At 34.8% G+C, this 18,852-nt stretch overlaps 1 protein-coding gene across 1 annotated transcript; it reads left to right on the top strand.

Moving 5' to 3' along the window:
* The first annotated feature begins 8,070 nt into the window (after positions 1 to 8,070).
* LOC106057847 (uncharacterized) lies at positions 8,071 to 17,484 on the top strand. The gene is made up of 5 exons (XM_056015332.1): positions 8,071 to 8,628; positions 9,230 to 9,286; positions 10,852 to 10,915; positions 13,168 to 13,298; positions 17,247 to 17,484. The coding sequence occupies exons 2-5, from the start codon at positions 9,247 to 9,249 to the stop codon at positions 17,327 to 17,329; spliced, it is 318 nt and encodes a 105-aa protein (XP_055871307.1). The 5' UTR covers positions 8,071 to 8,628; positions 9,230 to 9,246; the 3' UTR covers positions 17,330 to 17,484.
* The last annotated feature ends 1,368 nt before the right edge of the window (positions 17,485 to 18,852 follow it).

Genomic DNA, 18,852 nt, shown 5'->3' with positions numbered 1-18,852 from the left:
CCATTTCAGACCTTGCGATCTATAGGGCGGGTGATGTTGAGGTCATCTGTTTCTTTGGCCAATGGTTGACGAGCAGCATAACAACCAACCACCTTACTTACCCCAACTAAGGTCAGGTGGACTCAGGGGCGCCATAAGGATTCCAAAATTCAAAATAGAATGTACAATAAGCCTTCCGAACTGCCTTAAAGAGAATATGCTTCTATTCAATCTTTCTTTTAATTGAATTACTTCGGTTCAGAGTAATTCATGTGATAGGTTTAACTCGTATGTCAGATTTATTTCGTTTATCCGAGTTCAACCTACATAAATAAAATGTCTTCCCATAAATGTTTTATTTAGATTTGCAGGTGATAGAGCTCTTTTGAGCGTTAGTGTCAGAAGCACTAGGATTCATTTAAAGACAAACCAAAAATTCTTAGTTTTTTCATTTCATTGCTCTGTACGCTGTGCTCTTAGCAAGGCTTACGTGAACTCACTCTGTCTGTCTCGTACAAATCTTGTACAGGTTATTTCTACCACTTCCCATTTTCGGATCAAGTTGAAACTTTGCACATTTATTCTTTGTCGATGAAAATAGGCGAACCAATAAAATAAAATTAACCAATTAGTTAATAAATGATTAGTGGTCATTAATTACTTTTGTTTTATGTAGAAAAAAATAAATCTAGCAATATTAAGATTAATGTCTGTAATTGTGCGGTTCTTTGCATTATATAAGGTTTGGTTTTGATTTTGAAAATTTTGAATATTTTGCTTGTCCATTAACAATTGAAAACATGTTATCAAAGTAAAAAAAAAAAAAAAGTTAAACAAATGTCTACGGCTAATACATTCATATATTTTCGGGATCTTTAGCAGAGAGCGAACTTACTAACTAACACGTTTAGAATATATCAGCCACTAACTTGAGAGCCTGGTAATGACGAATTATTAAGTTACCCTGAAGTGTTCATTGTTTATTTAAGTTCTCGACTTCAGAAAGTCTACAATGTGGACTGCGTCAGGTCAAACCAGGGAGTCAATTTTGATAAATTCATTTGCTGTTTGCCAATCATTATTTATTGAGATATGAATCTATAGAATAGCGCCCCTTTAGACAGGTACCAATTACTACCAATGATTTACTTTTGATTGTTTAGTTTTAAAATTTGAGTGGAGCTCCAATTTTTTTTTTAGCTTTGAGTGTGGCTGAATGGTAAAGCGCTTGGTTTCATGTCGCGCACCAAAAAAACTATTTTTTTTGTCTGCTGATTTTAAGACTCACAGAAAGCTATAGCGTGTTACAGAAATTTCCCAAGGTTTTTTTTTTTTTTTTTTTTTTTAAAATTTGTAACATACTTTCTCCGAAACAAAAAGTTTTCTTAACAAACTTCATCATACGATTAGACGTGTGCTATGTATTTATAGAATATCTTTTGTTTAAAAACGTATTTATTTGGTGAATTATCACTTTGCTTCTTTATTATCTTTTCAAATCACAGAGGGGGTGTGCTTAAATAGTGTAATTTCGAAATACCAGCAAGGTAGTAGAATAGCCCAGTGTGACGAAATTCAAGCGCTTGGCCTATTTGTGTCGTTGAATGGGTCTCCTGGACGTCAACTAAATAAATATTTCCGTCTTCTGGTGGTGTTTAAGTTTTCACAATTTTGAGTTTAATCAAATACGGCTACTGACTATTTTCTATCAAGATTTTCTTCCTATAAAGACTTAGACCTACATTCGGAATGTCTTGCTGGAAATAGAAGCTAGTCGCATTTTTAGCGGCCCCCGTAAGGGAAAAAAGACGCTATTAGGTTTGTGCAAAATGTCCGTCTGTCCGTCTGTCACACTCAGATCTCGAAAACTAGAAGAGATATGAAAAATATTATTTCATCATTAAATCCGGCTTGAAAAGTTTAGGTGCAACGGCTACTTTTGGTTTTCTAAAAGCAAACCGTTTAATTTATAAAATTAATTATGCAAGCGATTTTTTCATAAAAATACACCAATTCTAAAACAATTACGTAAATGTAAGGGAGGCAATGTTACAATATGCTAACAAAGATAGACAATTTTTGTGTATTTTCAGTATCACTAAGTCAAATATATTTTAAAAATGTACACGAAATGTTTACAACAAATATAAATAATAGTTAAAGATGTTTTTTCTGGTCAACTAGCTGCTAAAATTAAAAGAAAACATTTCTGTTTGTTTATAAAGGCTAATAATGCACCTTGTATGTAAATATAACGCACATTTTTTTAAATGGACTTTTTACGCAGCGATTTTCGTGCAGTAGCGTAACGTCGCTACATGATCAGATGCTAAACCAATTCCTTAAACTTTAAAAAAAAAATCAGATTTTATTTATTTATTGTTTAGTGCCCCCATCCAAATAACAGAAGCTTATTTTTGTGCGTTTTGTCTGTTGGTCGGTCTGTCCGTCACGATTAGATAAAAAAAAACTAGAACTCTAAAAGCTATTGAAAATCTGATTTACACTTTAATGTTCCTCCCGTAACATCTCAATAGTTTTAAGTATCTAAAAATTGATTGTTCCGGATTTTTTTGTGCAAAACTAATCAACACCAAAAAATGTTTGTTTGCTCTTCTAATTTATATTACATTCAATTTCCATGCTTAAACGTTGCAAAACACATTATCAATAATATGTTGTTCCGTTTTTTATGTAAATAGCATATTAATGCTAAATCAAAATCTCTATACTGACTTATATTTCATTAAGTGTAAAAATGTTCCGGATATTGTTTTATTAAGCATGAATTATGCCTAATGATTGTTTGAAATCGCATAATTTACTAATATTACACTTATATTATTTGACAATGCGTCACTATAATTTGGTTATCAATATCAAATTGTTCCGTATTTTCATCTTTAAACAAATTTTAAAAATATCGACAATAGGTTGTTCAGGGCTTTAAAAAAAAGTAATTTACTAGAATTGATTACTGAAAATTACTTTTTAGACATTTATTTTTCTTGCTAAAACATAACATAGAAGTTTTGTAATCGATAAAGAAAGTTCCGGATTTTGTTTCTTACAAATCGTCGCCAGAAATTTCCGAATTTATTTAAAAATCTACTATCGCCAAATAATTGTTTGAACTCCCTCTTCTAATTAATTAACAAATAATCTTCTCATTTACGAAATAATGTTTTTACGGATTTTTATGAAAAATATTTTAACTCACTACTCTCTTACAGTACATTTAACTTTCTACCTAAAACATTATAAAATCTAATTATCGTTAATATTATGTTCCGATTTTTAAGGAAAACAGAATCCAAACACCAAAGTAAGGTATGAAAATCTCTCCACATGGCTGTAGTACATCTAATTTTTATACGAGACCATCCAAAAAATTTAATTAACGGTATTACATTTAACTGAAATTCTCTTTTTCTTTTATTATTTATACAAACATCCGGAACAATCTATTATATAAACTTTTCAATTGTGTTCATACCTAAAAATTATTGCGATGTTTTGAAACGTAAAATAAAGGTTAATCAATTTTTAATAACTTTTAGTTGTTGTTTTTTTATATTAAGATGACGGACAGACCGACTGACAGACAAAACGCAAAAACAATGCGGCTTTGATCCTCTTTAAATAAATTCTATTACAACTCAGTGCACCAATGTCTATGAACCCTCGTTAAATATCTCGTGTAAATAAAGACATTTTTTTATGGTACCGGTACTAGTCTATTGTGAGGTAATGGAATTTTTTTTCTTTGACGTCATATGAATGGACTCTTTAAATGTAATGTTAAAAGAACGCACTCGGTGCACCAATGTCTATGAACACTCGATAAATGGCTCGTAATAATAAAGGCGATTTTTAGTCTAGCTAGGCCGTGTGACGTAGTGTTTTTTTTCCTTTGACGTCATATGGAATGAATTCTTTAAATGAAATGCTTAAAGAACGCACTCGGTGCACCAAAGTCTATGAACACTCGATAAATGGCTCGTAATGATGAAGGCGATTTTTAGTCTAGCTAGGCCGTGTGACGTAGTGTTTTTTTTTCCCTCTGACGTTATATGGAATTAATTCTTCAAATGAAATGAAAAAAGAACTCGGTATAGTAATGTTTATTAAGCCTCGTTATGTGATTCGCGTTTAAAAAAGGAATGATATCTTGATTTAGATCTAATCTAGATTTTTTAAACTAGATCTAGATTTTTATTACAGTATATCTAGATCTGGATTTATATTCTAATTAAAATTATTCTAGATTCTAGATCTAGAATTTCTAGATCTAGTTTAGACTAAAATAGACTAGATTAAGATGTAGAATTTCAATTTCTAAACTTAAAGTGTAAAAAAAAAGTGTAGATTTTCATTTCCAAACGTTTTGATCAAAATTGTAATGTTTTAATATACTAAAACTAATCTACTATTTTTTATTTAATTTAAATTTAAATTTACGGCAAATGAATCTTTGAAACATTATTACTTTTGTCTATCAAAATTAAATCACCTTTTGAATATTATTTGCGAATATGCAGATCCGACAGGGATCCGACTTCGACGGGGGCCGCCTCTGAGTTTGTGTAACACAAACTCTCTTTGTAATCTTGTTTTTTTTAACATACTTTGTTTTCTTTAAACATATTTTTTGTTATCTAGATAGTTACGATTTATCAACCTCTTAGTTCTTTTCCAGTTAGTTGAAAATACAAGAGAACAGATTATACGATAGTCTTCAAAAGTATCATTAAAAACTATGAATAGTATGGTTAAAAATGCTTACAAAATGAATGTATGTATGTATGTATGTATGCATGCATGTATCTGTCTATCTATCTATCTTTCTATCTTTCTATCTATCTATCTATTAAAGGGAGAGAGGGATAGAGATAGAGAGAAAGATAAAGAGAGAGAGAGAGAAAGAAAAAGAGATAGAGAGACAAAGAGAGAGAAAGACAAAGGGAGAGAGAAAGACAAAGAGAGAGAGAGAGAGAGAGAAACACAAAGGGAGAGAGAGAGAAAGACAAAGGGAGAGAGAGAAAGACAAAGAGAGAGAAAGATAGACAAAGGGAGAGAGAGAGAAAGATAAAGAGAGAGAGAAAGACTAAGAGAGAGAGAGAGAAAAAGACAAACAGAATGAGAAAGACAAAGAGAGAGACAAAAAGAGAGTGAGAAAAACAAAAAGAAAGACAAAGAGAGAGAGAGAGAAACACAAAGGAAGAGAGAGAAAGACAAAGAAAGAGAGAGAAAGACAAAGGGAGAGTAAGAAAGACAAAGAGAGAGAGAGAGAGAAAGACAAATAGAGAGGGAAAAAACAAAAAGAAAGACAAAGAGAGAGAGAAAGGCAAAGGTACAGAGAGAAAGACAAAGAGAGAGAGAAAGTTAGAGAGAGAAAGACAAAGCGAGAGAGAGAGAGAGACAAGAAGAGAGAGAGAGACAAAAAGAGAGAGAAATACAAAGAGAGAGAGAGAAAGACAAAAAGAGAGAGAAAGACAAAGAGAGAGAGAGAAAGACAAAGGGAGATAGAGAGAAAGACAAAGAGAGAGAGAAAGACAAAGGGAGAGAGAGAGAAAGACAAAGAGAGAGAAAGACAAAGAGAGAGAGAGAGAGACAAAAAGAGAGAGAAAGACAAAGAGAAAGAGAGTAAGACAAAGGGAGAGAGAGAAAAACGAAGAGAGAGAGAGAAAGACAAAGAGAGAGAGAAAGACAAAGGGAGAGAAAGACAAAGAGAGAGAGAGAGAGAAAGACAAAGGGAGAGAGAGAAAGACAAAAAGAGAGGGAGAAAAACAAAGGTAGAGAGAGAGAGAAAGACAAAGAGAGAGAGAGAGAGAAAGACAAAGCGAGAGAGAAAGAGACAAAAAGAGAGAGAGACAAAAAGAGAGAGAAAAACAATGAGAGAGAGAACGACAAAGGGAGAGAGAGAAAGACAAAGAGAGAGAGAAAGACAAAGGGAGAGAAAAGAGAGAAAGACAAAGGGAGAGAAAGACAAAGAGAGAGAGAGAGAAAGACAAAAGGGAGAGAGAGAGAAAGACAAAGAGAGAGGGAGAAAAACAAAGTTAGAGAAAGACAAAGAGAGAGAGAGAGAAAGAGAGAGAGAGAGAAAGAGAGAGAAAGACAAAGAGATATAGGTAAAGACAGAGAGAGAGAGAAAAAGATAAAGAAATAGAGAGAAAAAGAAAGAGAAGTCAAAAGCTCATTGAATTATAGTGAATGTAAGCCTTTGTATAAAGGACGACTCTTGTTAAACGGTGAGTAAAACTTTAATATATTGTGCTGGTTTGCCGATTCGTAACAACAACAATATCAGTTCGCCTTGAGGAAGACCTTATAATATTCTCCTCTTTGTAAGTTCTTTGTTTTTCCCCTTCTTTGAACAGATCTACTATCTACTATCTATATTCTATATTGACAGAATGGTGACTGTTAAGGATAATATATAATATAATAATAATATAATTCATTACATTAATTGCTATATTTATTCGTAAGGGTGAGGTGCGGTGGCTGAGCGGTAAAGCGTTTGACTTCCGTACCGGGGTCCGAGGTTCGAATCCTGGTGAACTTTTTAATTTCGGGATCTTCGGGCGCCTCTGAGTCAAGCTCTTATTAGTTGAGGAAAAGTAAATGCTGGCCACACGACACCGTAGGTCATTGAAAAAGATGACCTTTACGTCATCTACGGATTCTACGCCATAGACGACAAGGTCTGATTTGTAAGGAATCGCCTTTGTGTCAAAGGTTTGTACTGTAATTGTAAGTTTAACATTGGCGAGTACCATGTGAGTCATTGATGGCAACTACGTCATTGAAACAATTGGTACTTTTTACAAAGCTTTTATCAACTCATTCTGTCTGATTGGATTATTTTACACGTCAGTTTTCCCCATTCCCATTCTACGATCAATTTGAAACTTTCCACAATTATTTATTGGTGATCACAACACACGAATAAATTATAAACGTAATCAGATTGTTAATCTATTAACTGTTATTAATTTTTGTATAGAATATATGGGAGATAAACCTTGTATAGAGAATTAGGTCGTTTACTAAAAGTTTAAACTAACAACAGACTATAAAACCTTCTAATTTTCAAAGGTACTTGAATAGCTAAGTGGCTAGCACATCGGTCTTCAATCACGGAGGCTTGAAACCTCTAGTTCGAATTCTGACTCGTTGACTCGAGCGACTTAAAAAAAAAAGAACAACAGCGCGTAAACCTTTTCGAAGATACTTATTCCCTTATTATTTAGTACTAAATGATTAGATGTTTTTTTTATTTTTAAATTGATTCGTGTATTGTTATCGACTATAAATATTTATGCAAACTTTCAACTTGTTCCGAGAACGGGAAGTGAGAGAAAAACGTGTTAAAATGTAAAAAGGGGACTAAATCCATATATATATATATATATATATCTTCTCTTCTCTTATATAATACAGACGTTACTTCAAAAAAGGAGATGATTACGTCCTACGCGTCATGCATTCAGTCATGCATGTTAACCAATGACTTAAATTCAGCCAAGTCACTGGTTTTCCTGGCTAGCTCAGGTAACCCATTCCATGCTCTAATAGCACTAGGGAAGAAGGAGTATTTGTACATGTTTGTCCTAGCATATGGGATGAGGAATGTGCCTAGGAATTATATACACATCTCTCACTAAGTAGCATTTTATTCCCCTTATTTCGAAATCAAACAATTTAATTAATCACCAACAATTAATAAACTAATTGTTTAATTTTTTGATTGATTCATGTCAAGTCATTGAATAGTTGCGTAAAGTTTTAACTTGATCCGAGAATGAGAAATGGCTGAAAAACATGTTCAAACTTTTTACCATATAGACAGACAGACAGACAGAGTTGATATTAATTTTGTAAAAAAAAATGATTTAAAGGATTTCAATAATTAACAAAATAAAATATTGGTAATATCGTAGCATATTCCCTGAAGGGAGGTGGTCCGAAAATCCCGGAAGAAAATGAGGGACACTTCTGAGCCCCCCCCTCCCCCATGCACGAGGCTCATCAGACCTGGACAAGCTTTTATAGCCCAATGCTATATTTAGGATATTGCTCTGTCGGTTTCTATTTTGTAGTCTTCATGCCAAGTCTCACGATGACACCTACATCAAGAAGAAAGAAAACAAAACATAACTCACGTTCCTTAAAACTATCCAAGACTTGTCGAATTCTGATTTGACATGTCGGTCAAGTCACTTAACCTTTATCTTTACCGAAATAGGGCCGGTTTATTTGCGTGAAAATAAAGAGCATTTGTTTAACTAGAGAATTTGAGACTCTCACTCCAACGGAATTTGATAATTAATAATTTTCAAAGGAAAGACATTTTCATTTAAATTGAAAAATACATTTGTGTGTTAGTTCAATACAAAACAAAATGACCGCCTATAAGTAAAGATCTGCATACTAGGCCTAACATTCGAGGTGAACAATGGTCCCTGAAACTTGATAGTTGAACTTTCACGCTTGTGAAATACCAACTTTTTGTCAACTGTTCTGAATAGTCGCTGGGCAACCAGAGATTGAATGCTGCTGCATTTGTTTGGGGGACACTATATATACGGCATCGCAATGACTAGAAATGTGGATGTACCTTGACTCTCAAGTAGCACCCTTGTGGTAAGTGTTTAAATCGTGTACATAAAAATGGTTAAAACTTAGATTTAGATTAATAGCTTTAGAGAAAGATAGACACAGAGAATAAACTTATATATTTTGTATATTGCGCTCAGTGCGCTATGGTCCAATCTCGTTTGTGTACCAGTGGGGGAGGGGGGAGGAGAAGTTTTTCCTTCGAGTCGGATGTCGAACCTCGAGCCCCTTCATAGGTAGCCAAGCCACACACACACACACACATATAAGAGAGAAAGAGATAGATAGATAGATAGATAGATAGATAGATAGATAGATAGACCTTAGCATTTTGTGGAGAGAGAGAGAGAGAGAGAAAAAAAAATCCAATTGTATATGTTTAAAAAATACACAGTACTCGTATTTCCATATTATGAATTTGATGCATCCTTTCATTTTTTTCCTACGATGTCACCCTTAGAATAATACTCAGAATGTTATTATTAGACCTATATTAAAAGGTATTATTAAATATAAAATTACTTACATAAGTATACGTCACATCTTCGTTGTTATATGTACAATAGAGACCATTTTGTAGATAGGCTTATTGTGGATAGTCATATAAAAATACAATGTTATATTTTAGATCGCCGAAGAACAGTCATGGCTAAATTGTTAGTCCTTGCTTTGGTCATAGCTGCAGGTAATTGGTTTCGTTACCTTTTCTTATTTTTTTTTAAATTTTAAAATACAGATTTTATGTCTCGTTTGCATTATTCATTCATTGAAAGAGCAATAGTAATCAGTGAATCATTCATCCTCTCAGTCCTTTAATCACTAATACTGAGTCAAGTCAGCGAGGCAGCCACTATTCAGGCAGTTTCAAATTGAATAGTTATTTTCTAACATACTTTTAAAATTACTTCTACTAAACCATTATCAACGTCATCAACACCATTAGCCTGATCATCCTATTGAACATTATTGACAATAGGAACTCATCAGTATCACCAATTGCAGCACGAATATCATCTGTTGAATATCATCTGTTGAATATCATCTGTTCTATCGAAACGTTGACTTACTTACACTTAGCTCCTCCTACGCCGTTCGGTGCACTGGGCGGCCAGCTGTTTCCACAAAGATCTGTCACTGGCAATATCTGAAGCCTCTTCCTACCTGGTGTCCACTGCCCTGGGGTCCTCTATGAAAGTGTGGCGCCAAGTTATACATCAGCGTCCCTGTTAGCGCTTTCCTCATATTGACTTCCATGCAGAGGCGGAGTGAGCAAAACGTGCAATTGGGTCAAGTTACTTTATTGGCGCCCCCCCCCTCCAGTTTCCATGAAAATCGCAAAGAAATATAAGCTTATACATAAAAGGTATTTAATAATATGGTACAACTAATCTTACAATGTAATACTTAACTAAAATATCTACAACAATTTTATTTTTTGGCTTCTTTCTGCGTGTTGCGCCCCCCTGAAGGTGTAGCTTTGGGCATTGTGCCCCCCTTTGCCCCCCCCCCTCACTACGCTTCTGCCTCCATATCATTGCAACTCTTGGTATGCGTAATTCATTTTGTCATAAAATATGACCTGAAAACCTCTTGCGACGTTCTGTCACAATCTCACTAAGTGGTCGACTCCCAGTTCGGCATAGGATTTCCTTGATTGAGACCCGATCAACAAAGCACCATGGCTAGAAATGGCGTCAGCAGAAATGCTATAAGAAGGGGCACAATGCATTGTCAATAGAATGACTGATCCTCTCTGTTGGCGAACTTCTAAAGTCCCTGAGGACTGGCAGAAAGAAGTGATTGAAACTTTGAGCTCGTAGAATGACTGATCCTCTCTGTTGGCGAACTTCTAAAGTCCCTGAGGACTGGCAGAAAGAAGTGATTGAAACTTTGAGCTCGTGTATTAAGGCCAGACTCCTCTCCACAGTTTATGGATAAAAACAAACATATTTTGTAGCTAAATGTGAACGATGGTGTTGAGGAATCAGCACAACGACCAACCTCCTTTACGTATTCTAACACGTCTCTGGGTACAGCCAATAAAATTTAAAATCCTAAAACGTTCAGATCCCTGCCAACTATAAGGATTCGAACAACTAAGCAATGGTCTTGAAACCTTACCACAAGGCCGATATTGGATAAAGATCATGGCTTTGATCTATACACACACTTAAGTGCCTTTCAATTTTGGTTGCTATGTGTAAACTAAATATATCAACTCTAACGGAAGTATTCTAATATTCTTAACAGTTGTGTTAGAGTCAGCGCATGCCGCCTGTCCTACCTGTACTTTCCCCACCTCAGTTACATGCACGTGAGTAGATATAGTTTCAGTATTTAGTGAAGTACTTACGCGATCTTACTGTATTGTGTCAATATATATTTGTGAATGGTTTTAAGAAGTGAGATGTTGTTTGTAAAATACCTCTATTCAAGTCAGATCTTCATGGAACCTGAACCAGGAACCTGGAAGGCTGATCTAAAAAACGGCTCTAACGATTTTCCTATAAATTTAACAATTAATATATGTCGCTGAGAAAATAATTACTAGCTCGTTGGACATTTGGGAAAACTCAATTTTGACCGTTATATTGTTTTCAAATAAAAAAAAATTGGCTAGATAGAGACCTAGATCAAGATCCAACATTGGTTTTGAAATGACTTTCGTGTTATTAAAGGGACAATTTCGGGCATTTCCGAATGTAAGCTTTAATGTTCAGGAAACTTGAGAGCATCGTCATCAAGGTCTGGATTTAAAGGTAAAGGCTAAGATTTATAGCATTGGAATAATCCAATAGAAACGTATGTTATAGATAATTGTGGTGTACCGATAAGAAAGTTTTATATTTTTTATTATTAAACTTAAAATTGCTGTAATGTATTGATAGATTATCTAAGCTTTACTTATATTTTACGTAAATCTAGGTTCTAGATATAGAAGTAGATCTAGAACTAGACTAGATCTCAAAGAGTTCTAAATCAGATACGAGTAATGAAGCTACCAATAAATAATGGCTTTCTCATATAACGACCACTGGCTTAATTGACAGAATCATTTAATTACGAAGCTGTGTTTCTAAATCACGAGTTTGATACCCGATTTGAGCTACATAAAAAAATAATTAACAAATATTTTATTTTAAGTTGCATACTGGATGTATTTGTCTTTTTAAAAATTATTTTAAAAAGTTTTTCTTGTTAGCTAATGATCAAATAGTTTATTTAAAACTGAATGGGCGGGGCATAGACCGGAAAAGGAAAAGCTGATGAAAGAAGAGTCAAGTGAAGATGGCGAAAGCAAGTAGACTTGAATGAGTTAAAAGTAGAATCCTATAACATCTTGTATTATACTTGTGTTTTGAATATTAATATACTGATGCGAAAATTATATGCATATTTCTAAATAAAATGTAAGTTTTATTCATTGTTAAATATAATCTGAAATTAAATGGATTTTGTTTTTAAATTTTACTTTTATGCCGACAACTAGTGCTTTTTTTTGTGACGGTACGCACTAGTACGGCGTACCGGAACCTTTTTAAATGTGAGGAACATTTTTTAATTTTTTGTATTTTAACGTTTATTTTTAATTTATTAGTAGTTCAAAGTTAGGCAATCCATCACTAAATACCGGCACCTATTTGTTTTCCACAAAAAAAGCAATGCGAGACAACAATATGTGAGATAGGATTAACGCTATTGACTTTGTTTACAGCCTGAGCACATTATGCATATTCTTTTCCAATTTGAAATACTGGAGCTCCAAACCTCACGCTTGCAAACCAGCTCCCCGCCCTCCCCCTTTTCAGCACTGTTTAAAAAAAAATAGGTTGTTTAAAAGAAGACATATGCTTAACAAACTGATTAATCCTTATTTCATTGATCTATATGCTTAATGAAAGCCCCGATCAATTGCCGCTAGTGGGTTTGTTAGGCGCCGTAATGAATCACCTCTTTCAGCTTTCTTATACACATCCCCCCTCTTTTGGAGTGTTATGTGCATGTTTCCAAGGTAACAATGAGGAAAAGAAAGCTGTTGTTTTCGGCTGACTGGTTTCTGATTTAAACCACGGCATGGTCTGTCATAATTAACGTTATTAGGAGAGTGGATCGAGAGACAAATCGGAAACAGTTCAGTGCAGATGTGTGTTTGTTGTGATTCTTGTGCAAATAATCATTTCATAAGTGTTACTACTAGATCTCCATCTAAGCTGAGTCTTTGTATAAATATAAATTAAACTTCAATTCAAGTTTGTTGACAAAGAGATATATTCATGCTTATTTCAAGTTATTGTAAGTTCAACATTTCAAATGTAACACACCTATAACTATAATTAGTTTGGTAGTACTAGCCGTTAATGTTTACAATACAAAGACCGAGTAATAACTCCTCCCAGGCGATCTTTAGTCGCCTACCTCTTTGGTATTAGTATTCCATTTTTAGGGCAATTCTAAATACTGGGGTGTCTGTATATTTCTGTATCTGAAGATTTAATTTGTAGAATGTCATTAAAAAAAGGGAGAATTTCCTTGTATGCTTTTAAATTTGTTTCTGTCCATTTTCAGTGCATTCAGCAGTTACCTAACTTGTTTAAAGACAATTACAACTGCCAATGGTTGCACAGATGCAGAGGTCACAGCTGCTACTACCGCTAGTACTAACACCCAGAACGCAATGAACGGCATGAAATGTTCAGGTAATTGTCTTCTATTGTCTTTCAGTTTAGTATTGAACACGAATAGATCGTTATCTTAACATGAGATGTGCTAAGTGAAACGATGCCAAACAGTATAGAACAGTGATGCCAAAAATACTTACCCCGGGCCACATCCGGCAAGCGATGCAGGTCTATCCGCCCCGTCAGAATGTCTCTCCATAATACAATAAATGGGAATGTAAAATATATCATTGTGAGTCATGGGCGTAGCCAGGATTTTTTTTCGGGGGGGGGGGGTTAGGGGAGGGATTTTTTCTCCCCCCTTCCCGCCCCCCTTCCCACACGAAAACAAAATATTTGTATGTATGTACGTGTGTGTGTACATAATCTTTATTACATTCTGACCCTTCATTCTTTCGGAACACGTTTATTGTGCCCTAGAAAAATTGTTGACTCCCAGCCATTGCTAGCAAGGTGGTCTGGGGGAGCGCTAGGAGCTCCCCTCCAGCGCGGGGCGGAGCCCAGCCGCCAAGAGCACTATTTCTGGTATTGAATGATAACAAAATGCATATTCTGAGGTAACAACAGTGCATTTTCCTGCTATTAAAAAGTCTTATTTCAAACCTAGTGTGCTATTCTTACTGACTTAGACCCTCCCGCACCGTTCGGCGCATTTGCCGTCAAGCTGTTTCCACAAAAAACTGTCACTGGCAATGTCTAAAGCCTATTCCCACCTTCTCTGAGGACCTCCATGAAAGAGTGGCTCCAAGTTGTCAGAGAGCATGTCCCTCAAACCTCATGCGACGCTCTGTCACAATCTTACTAAGGGGTCAACTTCCAGTTCGGCATATGATTTCCTTTATTTAGACCCGATCTCTATAACTGACTCCTAAAATCTGTCTTAGCCATCTTTGTTGAGCCACATTTAGTGTTTTTCAATTTCGGCAGATGACTATTCACTGCACTTTATTAATGGAGTCCCACCACTGGTATAAATGTGTAACCTCTCTTGAATACGCTCTTGGAATTAGGTGACTGTAGTTTGCTTTAGATTTTTTATCGAAAAGGGAAGTTTTATCATCTGTTGGGGGTTTTAAACTAAAAAATCTTTGGAGTTCTTATATTTATTTTTTTTTTTCAAAACCCAAATTTAGCTACGTTCATAGAATTTGATAACTGTAGTTTGCTTTAGAATAATATTGAAGATAGAGGTTTTCCACCTGAAAATGCTCTGTAGGGGGATTTTAATCTGGAGGAGAGGAGTTTAAACTCAAAACCCCCATATTGGCTTGGCTACGCTCAAATAATTTTACTGTTTAATTTGCTTTTTTTATATTGAAGAGGTATTTTTTAGCATCAAACCCTTCTGAAGAGGGATTTAAACTCAAAACCTCTTTTGGCAACGCTCATAGCATTTGCTTTTTTTTTTTTACATTGAAGTATTTTTTAGCTTCAACCCCTTTGGCTACGCTCATAGACTTTAGAGTGAGTAAATTGTTTTTTTTTTTATATTTTTTTTGAAGATGTATTTTTTCGCTTCAAACATTTGGAGTGCATAATTTGTTTTTTTTTGTTATTGAAGAGGGGTTTATCGTTAATTTTGGAGGGGGTTTTAAAATCAAAATCTTCCTTAACTGTGCTCATGGAATTTCGGGATTGTCGTTTGCATTTTTTTTTTGGTTTTGTTTGATAGAAGAGGGGGATTTAACTGCAGAAATCCCTGGTAGGGGGTTTTAAACTCAAAACCCCCTTGTAGGGTGTTTTAAATTCAAAACCCCCGGTAGGGGTTTTAAACTCAAAACCCCTTGTTAGGGGGTTTTAAACTCAAAACCCCCGGTAGGGGTTTTAAAATCAAAACCCCCTTGGCTGTGCTGGGGCAAGTGATGGTTTAGCATTAAAATCTCACCTAAAATAAACAAAATCAAAGCAAAAAATCAGTCACTAAAGTCCGTCTCCCTTTGAACCCCAACCCCCCCCGGCTACGCCCATGTTGTGAGTACACAATAAATAGAAAAACAAAATACAAAAAGTATGTCTGTGTGAATGCAGTGTTTGCATTGCAGCTTGTCATTCAGAAGTTTGTTTTGGTAAAGCAATTTGAAGCATCCAACTAGTTGCCATAGAGATAATGTGGATTACAATTTATTTCTAATCAAAATGTCGTCTGCTCTATTGCTTTTCCATTTTCGCAATGATGTGGCCCGCGACATGAATTCGGTCAATTTATTTGGCCCGCGGGCTGAAGAAAGTTGGGCGTCACTTAATTAGAATGCTTGAAGTTAAAAATGACTAGTGAGTCTAATATGCGTAGTTCCTTTCAATAGGCAGCTCACATTTTTACAAACTTTTTGCTTTGATACGAGAGTATCAAATCTGAAGCGGTTAACTTAATTTAATTTAACCTTTAATTCTTTTGACTTCCAATGGGGCCTAGGGCCGCAACAGTTCTTCACAATCGAACTATGTTCTGGGCGGTTCTCCTCAGCTGTGTCCTTGTCTAGCCTGCCGTCTTGTTCAAACGCGATAAGGTTAAATTTAAATATATTAATACAAACATAATGATGAAAGGCAATTGGACTACACAGGCTGGTAGACTGCGTCTGCACCTAACAGATACTCACGCCTAAACGACAGTCACTATCATGAAAAGAAAGTTAATCATTAGCAGACTTAGTGGGAGATTTTGTCGACTTAACTCTTTCTCTCCTAACTGACAATACCAACGTTGATTCCACCAGAATGTGGTAAATAATTACGGAGAGAAGGAGTTAATATCTTTTTTTTTAATTACAAAGCTTATATCCTATCCTTCAGTTTGTCTGTCTGATAAAAAAGTTTGAACACGTTTTTCTCATGTGCTCGTAGTTGTTCCATGTCTGTATCTATGTATAACAATTTGTGTTAGTAAGTGTGTCAATATGTGTATCTAGGTGTGTCTATATGTGCAAGTAGGCGTGTCTATGTGAGGGTCAAACAATTAATGAACAATTTAAACAAAATATTTTAATTTGCAAGTCCGGTCAATGTCTTTTTAGCTGCCCCCCAAATAGCCGCTATTATTTTGTACGGTCTGTCTTCCTTCCGTCTGTCTGTCTTTCCCATTTAGATCTCAAAAACTTAAAAAGGTAAAAAAAAAGTCGACATCCTCTTGAGCAAACAAATCAATAAATGTACTATAAGCAGAAAGCAGAAATTCTGGTACATTTGTTGTCTTTCTATCGAAAATTGTATTGCTTTAGAGAATCAAAACAAAATCATGGCTAGAATATTCATTGCACGTTGGCGGATCCGATGTGGCCCGCCTCTGAGTTTATGAGATAATACAAACTCTATTTGTAATATTGTAAAAATGAAATTTTGTTTCTCTTTCTTAGGTATTACTTTATAACATATAGACATATAATAAACATTAATTCTTCTTCTTCTTCATCGTTCTCATTGTTATGTTGGAGTGTTCATATGACTAGACCAATACATGAGATGAACTGCGCAGTGGTTTCCAAATCAGGGAGCTCTCCATATAGTTTTCTTTCTATTGGGGTGATTTGGGGCCAATGTCTTATACGGGCCTCTTGGTAGAGAGAGCAGTTTTGGAGGACGTGGTCGGCATTTTCTGGTGATACTCCACATGGGCAGATTTCACTGGTTCCAATTTTGAGCTTCCGGAACATGTGTTGTCGCATTCTGTTGTGTCCGGTCCTGAGTCGAAAGATTAGACGTTGGTCTTGTCGGGATAGCTTATAGTAAGCATCATCTTTCTTGTGATTTGGATGGGAGCTCGTCCATTTCTCATTTATTTTATTTACAATTAATTTCTTCATTTCTTCTGGATAGAGTGCAGAGTTTACTTGTGAGTTTGTTCTCCCACTCTTGGCGAGTGGGTCAGCCTTCTCATTTCCTGCTAGTTGTATGTGAGCTGGTATCCATTGAATAACAGTTAACAGTTAATAACATTAATTAATATTACATGTAATTTTTTTCTTATAGGTGCTGGCACAATTATGACCTCAATGGGACTTGTTCTTCTCTTCAGCTATCTTGCCCAATGGATCAGTGGAAAGACCAAATAAACTTTTTCTTAGTTCTAGATATAAAAAAAAGAAGGTCAAAACTGTTTCTGTTTAGAGTACATGATTTTAAATCTCTTTAAGTTTCTTCTCAGCTGGTTCTAAATGTTAACAATTAAAAAAAAATTATACTTACAAAAGTGTTTGTGATAAATATGTAATTTAAATAAAATATTTTATTTATAAATTGAAATGTAATTTTGTAAAATGTTTTCTTTCGCTTAATGAAAGGATAATTATTATCCTAGAAATGCGAAACAAAAAAAAAGTGTCAGACATACTTTTTGGACTTGTAATAAAACAAACGAACAAACAAACAAACAAACAAACAAAGGCTTGCTCTGTCTATTAATTTTATTTCATATTTTTTAAGGAATTATCCTTTTTCTTTTGGTGTAAATATTTACTACAGTGTCTTACCGAAGGTGGACGGGCGGGGCAGCCGCCACGTTTGTTGGAGCACCGGAAGCGCCAAAATGGGTATCACACCCGCTACATCAAATATACATTCTGTAGCTATGTTAGTCAACTTTGTGTTGTATTGCTGACTGGGGATTACAGTAGACACACTATTTGAACAAGGAGTGGAGGGGGGGGGGGTACGGCTGGCAGCCTCTGCACCTCATTGGTGGAGTGTGCAATAAAGTTAAGTGTTTTTGGTTTGGTTCATGAGAACAGATTTTAAAACAAGCAATAGAAAAAATAATACTTTTTAAAAAGCAAATCTTATCTAAGGCGAAAAAAAAAGGTTCATAACTGTAATTTATCTGAAAATTACATTGTGCCCTTCCATTTCTGTTATATAAATCAAAATTAATTAATTAGCTAACTGGTTCATTTTTGGATTGATTCGTGTATTGTTATCGACTTTGAATAATTATGCACAATTTTAACTTCATCCGAGAATGGAAAGGGTGTAATCGTGTCCAAACATAAAACGGGACTACAATCATATTTGTAAATCCACATCTCTCATTAAGTAACATTGATTCCCCTTATTCCAATATCAAATAAAATAATTAATCACCAACAATTAATTAATTAATTATTTTTTTATCGATTCATGTCTTTCAGGTTCAACAAAAAATTGTGCGAAGTTTTAACTTCATCCAAGAATGGGAAATTGGAGAAAAACTTGTTTAAACTTGTTACCATATAGACCAACAGACAAAGTTTTGTAAAAATGACACAAATACAATTTAAAAAATAGCGAAAAACATACACTCATAAAGTACCATTATTACCAAAATTATATTAACTCACTCCGACTATCGGACTGTCTAGGACTATCTAGGAGTATTTTTTTAATAATACTTTCTTTCTTTCAATCCCCATTCGGATGGAGTTGAAATTTTGCATAATTTTTACTGTTATATTTGGAAACACATTCCACACAAAACTAATAGCGTCTTTTCCCTTTTCGGGGCTGCTAAAAAGAACCATTTATTTAATGAACTATTTGTAAAAATAATTATTTTGTTTGGTATCTCGAACAAGGGAAAGAAATTGTACTTGGCTGAAGTCCC

Source organism: Biomphalaria glabrata, chromosome 17, assembly GCF_947242115.1.
Source record: "Biomphalaria glabrata chromosome 17, xgBioGlab47.1, whole genome shotgun sequence".
In the NCBI taxonomy this organism is placed as follows: Eukaryota; Metazoa; Mollusca; class Gastropoda; family Planorbidae; genus Biomphalaria; species Biomphalaria glabrata.
This window is presented reverse-complemented; position numbering and strand designations above follow the sequence as displayed.